Source organism: Leopardus geoffroyi, chromosome A3, assembly GCF_018350155.1.
Source record: "Leopardus geoffroyi isolate Oge1 chromosome A3, O.geoffroyi_Oge1_pat1.0, whole genome shotgun sequence".
In the NCBI taxonomy this organism is placed as follows: Eukaryota; Metazoa; Chordata; class Mammalia; order Carnivora; family Felidae; genus Leopardus; species Leopardus geoffroyi.
Window position 1 is genome coordinate 82,272,338 of NC_059336.1, and position 14,872 is coordinate 82,287,209.

At 44.0% G+C, this 14,872-nt stretch overlaps 1 protein-coding gene across 4 annotated transcripts in view; it reads left to right on the forward strand.

The window, feature by feature from the left end:
- AFTPH (aftiphilin) overlaps positions 1 to 6,351 on the forward strand; it is a 66,673-nt gene extending 60,322 nt beyond the window's left edge. For all 4 annotated transcript variants that reach the window (XM_045446237.1, XM_045446238.1, XM_045446235.1 and 1 more), the window contains one exon: positions 5,203 to 6,351. In XM_045446237.1, coding sequence (XP_045302193.1) covers positions 5,203 to 5,347 — 145 coding nt within the window. In that variant the 3' untranslated portion in view covers positions 5,348 to 6,351. The remainder of the gene's footprint in view (positions 1 to 5,202) is intronic.
- The last annotated feature ends 8,521 nt before the right edge of the window (positions 6,352 to 14,872 follow it).

The following is a 14,872-nucleotide window of genomic DNA, read 5'->3' on the forward strand; positions in this document are numbered from 1 at the left end:
CTAATTTTTTCTTTTCTCAAAGCATATTTACAAGTCAAAATTCTTCTCATACAAATCTCATCCATTATTTCTTCTATATATGTTAGCCAAATGTTACCTTTGACTTAAAAAAAAAAAAAAAAAAAAAACTACTGATGCTTTTATTGTTTGGGCTTTCCCCTGCTTATTTTTAGGACAGTCTTTTCTAAGGACAGTCCTACTGTTTCCTTACCTTTTTTTCTCTGCAATCTCAATGAACTAGAGTCCCAGTGATCAGAATTCTGTCTTCGTGCCATTAGGAGGAGCTCTAAACCACATTTTTAACTTGCTTGCTCTTCTTTTTAACTCACCCTTGAAACATCCCTTGTACACCAGGGAACTTTTTTAACTCTTATTACTTTTAAGAAGTTATTTTCATTATTTCCCTTATTCTGTACCATTATGGAATGAACTAAAACTATTGTGTGTATCCTAAGGTTAGTGTTGTAACATTGAGAGCATTGAATTGCTCTCTAGTATCTATCCGGCTTCATGTTTAATACACAACAAATTGAGGGGTGCCTGGGTGGCTCAGTCAGTTAAGCATCCAATTTTGGCTCAGGTCATGATTTTGTGGTTCATAGGTTCGAGTTCCGTCCTCCCCCACCCCCCCCCCCCCCACCCCGTCTGTGCTGACAGCTCAGAGCCTGGAGCCTGCTTCAGATTCTATGTCTCCCTCCCTCTCTGCCCCTTCCCCGCTTGCTGTCTGTCTGTCAAAAATAAATAAACATTAAAAAAAATTTCAACAACAAATTGAGAAAAAAATGAGTTGCCAGCTTTGTATTCCTCAACTTTGAGGATTTAGTTATTTGAAAATGGTAAGAAATGCAAATATTGACAAGTCTTACAATTAGAAGGTAATCCTGTAAGATGTCCTCATGAATGAATCCCAGTCGTACAGGGAAAAGAAAAGGGGATGGCAGGTATCATTTCAGAAAATTTCGGAGTCTTTGTTGTTTTACGTTTTGTTTTTCTTTTTGTTTTTGAATAAAATAAACTACAGGAAGTAAAGCTCAGCAAAACCTTGGCTATTGACAGTACACAGAAGATAGAGTGACTATAAGGCACGAGAGGGTTAAGAAACTGTGGTACATGTAGAGGAATTTGATGTGTAACAAACAGCATTCTCTTTTTTAAGTGGTTTTGCATATGTAAGAAAAAAATGACTTTTCACTTTTTAAAGAAATACGAGTTCTTAGTTTTAAAACAGTTCCATCTTCTTGCTCACCTTTTCTAATATAGAGAAAAATTTCTTCCTTATTTGAATCAGTGGGTGGCCACCTAGTTAGTAGCCACAGACCTCTAACTCAGGTTTATAGAAGCCAAACTAGTTGCCAAAAGGGGTACATACATCTTTTTTCTTTTTAATCTTTTAATTGAGATAGCCACATACCATAAAATCCATTGGTTTTTAGTGCGTTCACAGCATTGCACAACCGTTGCCACTAATTCCAGAACATATTTTTCACCCCAGAGAGAAACTCCATGCTCATTAGCAGTTACTCCCTATCTGCCACTTTTCCCAGCCCCTGACATCCACTAATCTGCCTTCTGTCTCCAGGAATTTGCCTATTCTGATTCTTTCGTATAAATGGACTCCTATAGTATGTGACATTTTGTATCTGGTTGCTTTCATTGAACATGTTTTCAAGTTCAGCCATGCTGTTGTGTGTATCAGTACTTTTCATTCCTTTTTATAGCTGCATAATATTCCTTTGTGTGATTACACCACAATTTCTTTATCCATTAATCAATTGATAGATACTTGGGCTGTTTCACTTTTCAACTATTCTGAGTAATGCTGCTGTGAGCATTCGTGTCCAAGTTCTAGTGTGGACAGATGTTTTCAATTTTCTTGGGAGTGGAACTGCCGAGTCATATGTTTAACTTTTTGAGGAACTGCCGAACTATTTTCCGTAGTAGTGGCACCATCTTACATTCCTTCCGGTAATATATAAGAATTCTAGTTTCGCTGCATTCTCACTGACTTTGTGATGATAGCCATCCCAGAAACCATTGCCTACTTCAAGGTCCGAAAGATTTATACCTAGGGTTTTTTTTCTGAGTTTTGTACCTTCAACTCTTAACATTTGGGCCTTTGATTCATTTTGATTTAATATTTGAATGTGGTGTGAGATAGGAGTCCAGCTTCATTCTTTTACATGTGGATAGCCCATATTGATGAAAAGACTGTTTTTCACCCTATTGATGGTCTTGGCACCCTTGTTGAGTTTGTTTCTAGACTCTCAGTTGCATTCCACTGACAAAAGGATAAATCTTAGCTAAAGAATATAAATCAAAATTAGGTCACTGCTTTTGGACTTGAAAAATGTTCGTGATACAATTTTTATTTTCAAATTCTCAAGCATTTTCTTCCTATATGCTAAAAAAAAAAAACTAGATCACATCAATGCACATTGAGTACAGATGAATACACAGACTATGAACTCTGTAAACTTTGTTCAATTTCCTGTTGCCTCCGAGGAGTGCCTCTGAAGTAAGGCTATTGGTAAAAAGCCTGGAGTCATCTTTACCAACCATTTCTTGGGTGGAAGCTTCTACATTGCTTTCCTTTCCCACTCCCCAACTGCACTCCACAAAGGAGAAAGTCCGTTTAGGTATAATTTTATCTGTTCCTGTTTTTGACAACCATTTATCATTACAGCAGCAGTAAGGTAGATTATATAGAAAGTTAGAAAATGCATACAAAAAGTTAAAACTTAGTTTCACATTCTTACCACTCAGGTCGGTATAACTCCTTCTTTCAGATAGTGTATTCTTTCAGATAATTTTCTATGGAAACATATACGTATGTGTGGTGTTTTAACCAAAAGTGAGGTTTTGTAGTCCATACTGAATTGAACTTACCCTTGCAGTCTGTGATCTCCATCTGTCCACTTCATATTTTTATTCCATATGATACCAAGGCTATATTCAGATATCCCCTCAATTGAATATTGGTTTTAACAAAGCAGAGAATGATTGTACCTGGCCATTATGGCTCCCAAATCTCCTTTAATATGGTTTATCTATCACCATGCCTTTTGTTTTCAGTTTTAACACTAGCTTATTAAAAAGATCAGTCTAGGTGTCCTGTAGAATGTCTCAACTTCTGGATTTTATCTGTTGGCTTCCTTCAAGTAGTATTTAATATCTTTCTCTATTCCCCTTATTTCCTGTAAGCTTTAGAAATTATATCCACAAATTATTATATTATACTATATAAACTCAGGTAAAGCGTTTTGACTGGTAAACGGCACAGGTGTTGAACCACATCAGAAGATGCGTAATATCTAGTTGACTCCATCATTAGTGATGCTAAGATTGAGTGTTGGTGAGAGGTTGGCCTTTTCCATTATGCACTTCCAGTCTTTCACTTTGAGACTAAAAATAACTATCCGTGGGGGTGGGGTGCACCTGGGTGCTCAGTCAGTTGAGCGTCCAACTCTTGATTTCAGTTCAGATCATGATCTCGCAGTTGTGGGATCGAGCCCCATGTGAGGCTCTGCACTGGGTGTAGAGCCTGCTTGGGATTCTCTCTCTCCCTCTCTCTGCCATTCCCACTCACACACACACTCTCAAAATAAATTAACATTTAAAAAAAATGAACTATCCGGTTTTTCTTCACCAGATATCCACCTAAGAATTTTGCTGTTGTTTAAATGCAATTAAAAATGTAGATTTTGGGGCACCTGGGTGGTTCAGTCAGTTAAGCATCAGATTTTGGCTCATGTCATGATCTCACCATCGGTGAGTTCAAGCCCCACATTGGGCTCTGTGCTGACAACTCAGAGCCTGGAACCCACTTCGTGCTGTGTCTCCCTCCCTCTCAGCACCTCTCTCGCTCATACTCTTTCTCTCCTTCAAAAATAGACATTTTTTAAAAGTGTAGATTTTAATCAGAAAATACTAGATTGCTATTCCATTCTTCTGAGAAACCCTAGAACTGAGTATTGGTTGATCTGATGGTTTCAGTGTGCCTGAAGCTCGACCCCCTATTGAAGAACTTTGGTCCTAAAATTCTGATGTTTGATTTTTCAGTCATTCTATTAAGTCTTTTAATTTCAGCCTGATTTCAAAAGTGATTAACAGAAAAGTCTAGGTATGAAATAAAGGCCTAGGTCTGTCTATCTTGTCTTGCTTCATCTCCTGACTTCTGTTCCCCATCCCAAAGAACATATTTAGGTGGAAGAAATAACTTGTGTCACACCTAATATAGTACCAACTATCCTTTACCATAAAAGAAAATTGGGCTTTTTAGAGTCAACAATTTAAAAATAAACTTTGGCCTAAAATTAATATCTGTATGACTACAACTATTCTTTCAATATATTTAATGTCCTGGAAAAAATAAAGGTTGGCTTACAATCATGTGCTCAGTTTGAGCCACGTTTGAGGCTCACTTGACATTTCTGCACCTCACCAGCTGGGAGGCCCCGGGTCAAAAAGAGTTCTTCCTGTGTTAGGCACTAACCCTGTCACCTCTAGTAGCAGGGGTCAGTGTAATAAAATGTCCTCCATTTACAGAACCCATAGGATTTGGGGATTCCCCCTCTCCCCAAGTATGTCCTGCCATACTCCACGTCTGTGGAGTATGTCCATTGTCCACGTCCACAACCGGCTCCCGTGCTGCTTTGGGACCTGCTCTGTCTGTCCCGGTGGGGCCGAAACTGGGTGTTTTTGAGGTGAAGGCTTTCTCTCCTGGAATTCCCCATGGGGGATTAAGAACGCCTGAGGTTAAAATGACTTACAAGGTCTTGTGCCAGACATACTTTGTTTTATGTTGAAGTAATTTTGGTAGTTTCGCAGGGGGCCAGGGGGAAATCCAGTTGGGTGAAATTTTATTAGGGCTCTGGCATTATGTTTCAGCTTAGTAACATTTTAAAAGGGTGCCTGGGCAGTAGATGCTTCCAGCCTTAAGCAAATCTGTGGGCCGTGCGTAGGTCCGTGTGAATATCTACAGGGACGTGCCTGGCTGCAATTGGCATACATAAGAAGGACGTACGTCTTTGTGAGCCACTCAGCAGCTGGCGGAGGAAGCACACAGCACAAAGCTGTTAGGAAGTTCGGGACCTGATAGAGGAAGTCCCCACAGATCGCTGTCTGCCTTGGGAGTGGATTTTCTCCCATTTGACCTACAGCAAAGTCACATCAACACACTTCTCTGTTTTCATTTGTCAATAGGAAACCGAAAAGAGAAGAGCACCTAAGTGAAGAAGCCATCAAGGTGATCGCTAGCCTTCCTGACTTAACGTTCATGCATGCCAAGGTGTTGATGTTCCCAGCCACGTTAACACCTTCCACAAGGTCCCAAGAGAAAGCAGACTGATAACCGATGTGAATTGGACACTTTCAATTGCTTTTCCTTTCCTCCAGCCCTTCCCTACCATCAAAAGCATACCTGCTCTAATTAAAAAAAAAAAAGTTCAGCTGATTTGTTGGTAAGCCGCACTAGAAAGGTATACATAGTAATGTATATTTATTTACATACTGAAGTCCTAAATTTATATTAGAAAAAATGTAAATAATCGGGGGTGAACATTTTTGAAGATTTATTCTTTTTGTGTTGCTGGGGTGTATACATTTATGTCTTTGTGAAATACACTGGTGGTGTCCTTCTTACAAAACTTTTGAAATAAAAAAAAATTAAAAACTCAAATCTCCACTGTCTGTGAAATCCCCTTCAGTCTTTTCAGATTGCATTGAATGTTCTATTAATTTTTCATATCATATGTTGAATTACTTTTGCTATCACAAATAAGCTCCAAAGTCTCCATTTAATTTTTTTTTTTTTTTTTTTTTTTTTCAATTTTACGTGTGGTGGGTTTGTTTCAGATCTGGCTTTTGTTAACATTTTTGCGCTTTTTTTTTTTTTTTTTTAATCTTTTCAATCTGGCATATTGCTATTTGACCTTTTGCGAGGTACTTAATTGATTGCTGTTTTGTTGTAGGGTATGGATCATTGTCAGAACTTGATTGGAGGGGTTTAAAGAGATTGTGTCTGTTTTAAATCAGTTTGGTTTGGAGAAGGACCAAATTATATGAATGTCTTACAATGAAATTTACTTGTTTTAATGATTTTTTTGTTTTATCGTACCACTATTTTTTGAGGATTTTGCACAGTGTAAAATGACATAATCATAGATTGCTATGGTTTAGGCTGTATATACAGTAAAAACTATGGGTTTTAAATGTTTGGGGAAATTCCTATGGAAAAAAGAAAGACATGTAGAGGAACCTCTAACAAGGTGAATGTGCATGCCCAGGTCTTTTGAGATTTCAGTGTGTAAATTTCCTTTTAGCTTACACAAAAATAAAATAATTTAAAAGAAATTTAGCATTGTGTTTTTGTACTTTGGTATCTGAGGGAAAATGTAATGAGTTTGGAGATGAAATTTTATTCCATTTTAATGTATTTCAATCCAGAGGAAATCATTTGGTAGGGCTTCTGCTTTTTGAAACCAGAAGGAATTAGAATCTGGCCCACAGGAACTGGGTCATACTAAGCTGAGCTGTTTTTATGTAGAACATGAGATCATAAAAGAAATTCCCATGATTCACTATAATATATCTTCAACAGAATTGGCAAGGTTAAATAAGGATTTATAGGGAATTTTTTTCTTTTCTAGGAAATACATGCTTGATGATGATGTGAGCAGAAAATTCCTAAAACGTTATTTTTAAATACTGTTATTAGATATTGCTCCCACAGAGTCACATGACATATTTCATTAGAAACAGGCAGGCAGCCCGACCCCAATTGTACCTCGTGTGCTGTGGGAATGTTCTGTGGGACCCTGTGCCCCTCCCTCGATGACAGACTCGGGTGCTGCCAGTTTATCACAAAGGCTGTCGGAACCGTCGGTGAGTATGACGGAAGTGTGGCCTGGGGTAGCCGTGCCTATCCAGTCCATCTCCCACCATGCATCCAACCTTGGGGTTTCTTTGTGTTTTGTTTTTTGTCTGTGTTTTCAGAGAAGGCTTTGTTTCAGAATAGGCACAAGTCTTTTGCCCGGTGGCCCTTCTGAATGGAAGGGTAACAATATTCCTCAGCAGAAATTCATATGTGTCAGTGATTGAAGCCTAAAATCCCTAAAGGGCCGCTTCTACAGCACATTGCAACTACCCTGTACTGGCAACCTTCACCAACGTTAAGTTCACGGCCCATTTATTAGCTGCGCTACTATGAGAGTCAATCGACTTGTTCTAGCCTTCATTTAAAAATGGGAATGATAGGGGCGCCTGGGTGCCTCAGTCGGTCGAGTGTTCAAGTTCAGCTCAGGTCATGATCTCACAGTTTGTGGGTTCGAGCCCTGTGTCGGGCTTTGGCTGACAGCCTAGAGCCTGCTTGGGATTCTCTGTCTCCCTCTCTTTCTGCCCTTCTCCTCCTCAAACTCTCTCTCAAAAATGAAAAAAATTTTTTTTTAAATGTGTTTTTTTTTAATAGGAATTGATAGAATCAGTAAGTGAATGTAGAGTTAGCAAAACCTGTGATGGCTGGAGTCCCCGTAGATTCAAGAAGCAATCACAGGAGAAAGGATCATGGAAAATAACAAGTTATTGCATTATTTAGAAAAAGTTAAGGGGCAGGGGCCCCTGGGTGGCTCAGTCGGTTGGGCGTCTGACTTCAGCTCAGGTCATGATCTCGCAGTTAGGTTCGTGAGTTCGAGCCCTGCATTGGGCTCTGTGCTGACAGCTCAGAGCCTGGAGCTTGCTTCGGATTCTGTGTCTTCTCTCTCTGCCCCTCCTCGGCTCATCCTCTGTCTCTCCCAAAAATAAATCTTAAAAAAAAAAGAGTCAAGGGTCGCCTGGGTGGCTCAGTCAGTTAGGCATCCTTTTTCAGCTCAGGTTATGATCTCAGTTTGTGAGTTCAAGCCCTGCTTTGGGCTGTCTGCTGTCAGTGTGAAGCCCGCTTTGGATCTTCTATCCCCCCCTGTCTCTGTCCCTCCCCTGCTTGTGCACAGCACGCTCTTTCTCTCAAAAATAAACATTTAAAATAAAACAGAAATGGTCAAGTGAACCTTCCTCATGAAAGTGACTCTGCTTTAATGACACACAGAATGGATATTTCATCTTAGAACCACTTGTTGGTAAACCAGTTTTCCCTTTTGTTTGTCCCATTGGCCTTCGATGCTTAAATCCCAACAGGCACATCTGTACTGGATTATTATAGGTTAAAGTCTCGCCTCGAGGACCAGAAGTACTTGCACCAACCCAGGACTTAAGTTGCACCAGAAGGCAGCAGCGGTGGCGGGTTCGGGAAGAGCCCAAAGCGTTTCTACGGGTCTCAGCTAAGGGAGGGCTCGTTGGCTGCAAACGGCAGCTGACCATCAGTCTTTCTCAAAGTTAAGCAGGAGAACCCTGCAGAGTTGGGGAGAAGAAACCAAGGAGGCAGACCCCCTGAAAGCCAAATCACAGAGTGGAGACTGATTTAACAATCAGCTTTGCATTCTCAACACCTTAAAGCCAGCTCAACTCCTCCCCTAGCATCTCGTTTCACTTGATGGCCAAATGCAAGTAGCCATACATAAGCTCCCATTTAATCTGAGCCAGACTGGGAAGTATAGGAGGAATGTCCCTAAACTGAGTCATGTCACTACTATTTTTGTGAGTCATTCTTTTATATAGAAACTTGTTCTTCCCTCCACATGATTATCGTGTTCTTTATTTAGATCTTGTCATCTTTTCCTTCCCTCATGTTTCTTGAATCAGGATTAGGCTTGGCTGTGAGTAGCAAAAACCCAAAATACTGCATTTCATGTAATAAGATTCATACTTCTGTCACATCTGAACTTATCTGAAATTGGAACGTGTCATACCGTTGGAAGGGGTGTCCATTTCTTTGGCAGTGGTTTCTGTTCATGATCTACAAAATAATGCTGTCTTACAATCAATGACAAGAGTTGATGAAAAATGGTAATGGTGGCTTAAACAATAGAAGTTTCTTTCTCTTGCCTGTAAAACACAAGGAAAGCTGTCGGGGGCTGGTGAAGAGACTTCATAAGATCATCAGAGACTTAAGCTCTCAACTGTGTTGTTGTTTCACCATTTCCGACACCATTCCTATGGTGTCTACCTTATGGTCCGAGGTGACTATTGATGGTACGGGCACTATGCCTACGTTCCAGCCATCGATAAAGGAAGACTGAAGAAGGACATCCTCCCTCTCGTTAAGAACCCTTTCCATGATGTACACAAGATAGTTCTAATTACAGTACTACCTTTAGGGCAGAACCTAGTTGCTGCGCCATATCTAGCTACAAAATAGAGTGGGAAATACCTTTATTTTGGGCAGCCATCTAAATGGGGTTCTGGAAGTAAGAAGGAGAGAACAGATACTGTGGGACAACTGGAAGTCTGGGCCTTATTTTTCACTTCCCATTTCATTGAGCTAAAGTACTACCTAGAGAAACGAATCCTAGGGTGTTGTCTCGGGCTGCAGCAATGTGTCGGACTGGATCTGTTTTTCTAAGAGGCAAAGAAATCTACAGAGGGCAGCACAGGTGTACTGGGACCTTGGGAGGAACAAATGCTAAGACAAATCATGGATGGCAGTAGGGAGCTGCCTGCAGAGGTAGAAGGGATTAGGCCAGGACTTGTGTGTTCTAAATACAGTTCTCCACTAACCAGCTGTAAGATCTTGGCTAAATCCCTTTTCTAAGACTCAGGTACTTCTTGCATAAAATGAGGGATTGGAGTCGACAGACTTGAAAAGTAAGGTAGGAAGAAACCGTAGAGAACGATAGAATTTTAGGGCTGGAAGATCAGCCAGTCCAGCCCCTGTAAACCACTCCCAGGAGCCCCGCAGCGCCCCAGGAGGGCTAGCCTCTGTGGTGACAGGGATGTCCATTAGTAGCTCATCGGACCTATGTACTGAGGGCAGGGGGAGGTGTTGCAGAAGATTTCACAAGTTGAAAAAGCCAAGGATGATTCAATTCTCTGAGCTGAGGAAGTGCTAAGTCCACACAAGGAAACTGGCTTGCACAACATTATCCATCTATAACTAGAGGCAGGACCGCAATGAAGCCAGTTTTCCCAACTCCGGGCCTTTTCATTTATACCCTCCTGCAGCTCCCCTCTGAAGGGGTGGCCAGTCCGGCCTTTGCCGGAAGGTGTGCAAGGACCTCAAGTGAGCTCAATCTCACAAGACGGCCCTCGAACACGCTTGCTTTGACGGCCAGCACTGACTGTTAAGACTTCTACTGAGCGAAAACCTAAGTCCCCATAGCCTCCCGTGGTTGTGTTCCTGACTGTAAGTCAGAGTCAGCCTGACCTCCAGCGCGTTATGTTTCAGTATCCGCTGTTTCAGTCTAACCTTTTGGCCTGGGCCACCGCTGAGGAGAGTATTGCAAATCTTCACATAATCTGTGTGAATGTGGCACAGCACCTGGACCCCAGGAATGCTCTTCCTCACTAGCCGGCCAGCACCCCTTCCTCCGGGAGCTCTTCCGGATGCCCCCAGGCCCCGCCTCCCCAGACACTGCCGCTCTCCAGCCTTGCAGGGTGTTTGGCAAGCCTCTCTGATAATACCACTCGTAATAAAGCTAGTTTACATTGATTAAGAGCATTCCTGAGTGCCAGACATGGGGCTTTGCACACATTCCCTCCCTGAATCCTCTCGGTGACCCTGAGAAGTACCTGAACTATATAGTCTGCTCCAATTTACTGGTGACGAAACCAAGACTTGGAACATGATGTGGCTTCCCCGAGGTCACTCAGCCAGGAAGCAGAAGAGTCTAGAACCCAAGTCTATCTGATCCCAGAGTCTGAATGCTCACCCGGAGAGTGTCAGCCTCTTGGCACGATGAGGGTTGTTACAGCACCTGTCGCCTTGCTTTATGGCGACAGATTTGCTCCTCTTTCTCCCTCAGGCTGCAAGCATCTTGAGGGCAGGGACGGGGTCTGGCCCAGATTTGTCCCCCTGTTCCCTGTCACAGCGCCTGACACATAGGCAAACTGTCACCTTGTTTGCTTCCTAAACCAGTTTATGCATAAGCCTCCCAGTGAAATGGATAGGGATCCTTCCAGAATCTGTGTTTTGCCTTTGCCTGCAAATACTGTGAACCCCACCTCTAGCCCCATCTGAATTTTTCCAAAACAAACCCTATTCTATTGATCACTGACTCAATCCTCCAGGCTCTGAAACAACCCCCAAACATCAGCACAACCCCCACAGGGCTTCCATTTTGCCAAAAGCTATTTGTTTTGGTTTGTTTTTGCCTCAGTCCCTGCCTTGGGCAAGCAGCAAGTAGGGGCTGGACATACGGGGAACTCGGCCACTCCTGGGGCACAACTCTGTAGCCTACACCACCAGCAGCTCCTGGCTGAAAAGTACACGGCTCTATAGGAGACTCCCAAGCCTAGAATCACCCTGACCGTTTCCCAGAGGGTGCCCTGTGCAGATGGTTATGGGGAATCAGTAAAATGCCTCTCGGTCGCTGAGCAAGGCTCGACGTGGCTCAGAGGCACTCAGATGACCAGACTGTTGGATCCTCAGACAAAGCTGGATATCCGGAAAGGGGGTGTCACCCTGACAGTCATTACACTCCGGTGACAAGGCGAGGATGCCTGAAGGCATGCTCCAGGTTGAAACCTGCCCAGCCTCCATCAGCTTTCCACACCCCCTTTACCCCACCCCTTTTCTTCTTTCCGGTTATCCGAGGCAGGACTTCCGTGCTAGAGCTGGCGGCCGTTCGTTCCGGCATGGTGGGGAGACTGGCTCCTGACTCTGTGGTTCTGGGCCCAGGCTCCCATCTGGCCCCAGGACCCCACATCCAGCAAGACTGCTGCCAGATCAAGCTATCCCAGGGGCTCTCCTGTCATTATAGATTCAAGCCTCCACTGAATGCAGACATTTTCCCAAAATCAGTATTTTTACTCTGTGGGAGGAGAGAAGTGTGGCCCCAAGACCGTGTAACTCCTCCCTTCATGCTCTGGTCCAGGGAAGCATCATCTTGATGGGGTTACAATTTGTTTCACTTTATTTTTGCTGAGTTGCCTCGGGAGTCTGAACTCTGATCTGGGTGGGAGTCACTAATTCATTGGCTCCAGAGAACGACCCAGACCAGTGTTCCTTCCACCTCTCATCAGAATAAACTGCTCTCCCTTGGCTCAGAGAAGAGGCCAGAACTCTTTGGGCAGCCACCTCTTACTTGTGGCGGGCCCTCCAGCGCTCAGACCCCCTGCCCTGTGTAATCACCTTTCTCGGCTGCCCAGGTCCAGGCTCGGCTCTGTAGCAGCAGCTACAACCCAGACAACAGGGACGAGCTTCCCTGCAGCTACTATCTTGTAACTCCCTCTTAATTTACAATCTGTTTGCTGTTTCAGATGTTTGGAAAGAGAAGTCCTTAGTCAGCAGCTCTGGAAAGCTTCATTTTCAGTGAAATCTGGACTCTTCTTTCCCACCCCAGATTTTTTTTGGTTTTGTGGCTGGAACCTAACATCTGTGAGGCAGGCAGGACCTCATGGGCCCTGTGTCACCGAACACCTATTGAAAGGATGCATTCAGGGGTGGAAAATCTGGGCAGAGCCCACTGGTGACAACCGGTATTTATCTAATATCAGCTGCAGCCAACCAGGAGATGGATGGGCCATCGGTCCCGGGCGAGGAGCAAAGGTGAAAACCGGTGGTCGGTCCCAGCTCAGATGCTAGTGGGGACCCGCCAGGAATGCCTTTCCCTAATGACTGACAAGAAAGCCCAAGGCGCTTGAAAACAGGGTTGTTTTCCCAGCTGAAGGGGAGCGGCTGCCTCTGGTGGCACAAATCTTCACGGGCAGACTTCTGGGGGGAGGGTCCTCCCTGGCACTTCCGTAAAAGGTGACACTTGTCGGTCTGCCTGACTTTTTGACTTTTCATTGCCCTGTGGTGTGCTACTTACCGCAGGGCTGTGAAAGAAGGGGCACGAGCTATTGTTTTAGCTAATTGCTTCAATACGGAGCTCAGTAGGGGACGAAGAATGTAACTAGAGTCCCTGGGGCCCTGGTGGCTCACGGCTTTCCTAGGAAGCTCCTTCAGGCATTCAGCAGCCCCACGGCAAAGGAATCCTGAGTCAGTCTTCCAGGGCCACGTCTTCCATGGCCCTCCTGGGAGAGAAGCGGGAACGAGGCAACCAGAGTTTGAATCCTGGAACTGCCTGACTGCGAGACCATGAACCAGTCTGCAAAATGGGGATAGGAATTAGCGTGAAAAAGACCCAAACAGGCTTCTGAGTAGAATTAAAGACATAACTCATGTTAGACACTTAGCGTGACCACATGGAAATACTAAGTGGTCAATAAATGTTCGGTACTATGAATGTTGTTGTTGTTGTTGTTATTTAGGATAACAGCATCAAGTTCTACTGGGTGCCCACAATGTGCCTTGCCTGACTTGGGAGTCTTTTGAGACACAGGCTGTTAGGATGCAGCCCCTGATTCGATGAAATAATTAGGGCCCGGCAGGCCAGCTGTTCATGACCTGGTGATTATGAGCCGCATACTCTCCACCTGAAGGTTGAGGCTCCAGAAATAACTGAGCGCCCCGCCCGGGGCCGCCAGGAGATGCTGGAGGGGCTCCGGGAGCGGGGAGGGGGGCAGGCAGATGGCAGTGACGTCTGCAATCATCCAGAGAGACCTCACAGGGCATTTCTATAAAACGTGACCCTTGACAGTCTGCTCGTGTTATTAATTGTCTCGCGGTGAGCGTCAAGGGTAGGTGGGGTGTCGGTGTTAAGGGGCGAGTACTCAGTCCCACAGACACCATCCACTCATTCACCTCCGATTAAGCAACTGAACGCCAGGTGCTGTGCACATTCCCTTCCGAGACACAGAAAGTGCACCCATTGGGGTCTGTCAAGTATTTAGGGCCCAGCCAACTCCAGGAAGGTGGACCATGTCCCTTGGGGCATCTCATTCCCTTCCCTTGAGCCATTCCAGACCTTAGGTATCTTAGATTTTATTTACTTATTTACTTGGGTGAATAATTTCAGAATAAATTATGGCTATCATCACATGTCCCTGCCACACACATCAACATCATATCAAAATACAGAGATATTCTCATCTGACCTTAATACTATTATCACGCTTAAGAAAACGAACAGTAATATACAAATACCATTTGAAAACCAGTCCATTTGAATTCCCCAGAGTGTCCCTAAAATGTCTTTTATAGCTTGGCTGCTCAAACCAGGGTCTGCTCAAGGAGTATGCATCCCATTTGACTATATGTTCCTTTTAATCTAGACCAGTCCTCCCATCCTTTTATTTTTTATTACAGTGTGGTTGTTTTCTTTAAGAGGCCAGGCCAGTTGTGTTACAGAATGCCCCACATTCTGGACGTACCTGACTGTTTCCTGCCGGTGTCATGTGACTTGTTTCTCTATCCCCTCTGTTTCCTCTAACAGGGTCTTAGTCCCTTCAGGCTGCTTAAACAAAAATACTTCTCACAGTCCCGGAGGCTGGGAAGTCCAAGGTCAGGACACCAGCCTGGCTAGGTTCTGGTGAGAGCCTGTGTCCTGATTCATAGACAGCTCTCTTTCACAGCGTCCTTACATGGCAGAAGGGGCGGAGGGGCTGTCTGGGGTGCCTGATAGGGGCACGAATCCCATCCCAAAGGTTTAATCAAAGGCCCCGCCTCCAAATACCATTGCACTGGGGGTAAGGATTTCAACATACGAATTCCGAAAGGGCACAAATCACACACATTCAGTCTACAGCAAACAGGATAGCCTTTCTTAAGTCAACATCTTGAAATATCGCCAACTCCATCCAGCTTTCAGCAAAAGTCTTGGGCTCTGCAAAATGTAGGTACAACAGGGAGGGGTAAGGCTGAGGAAGAAACAGCCCTTGGGGTGCTCTCAGCCTGGAGGAGAGA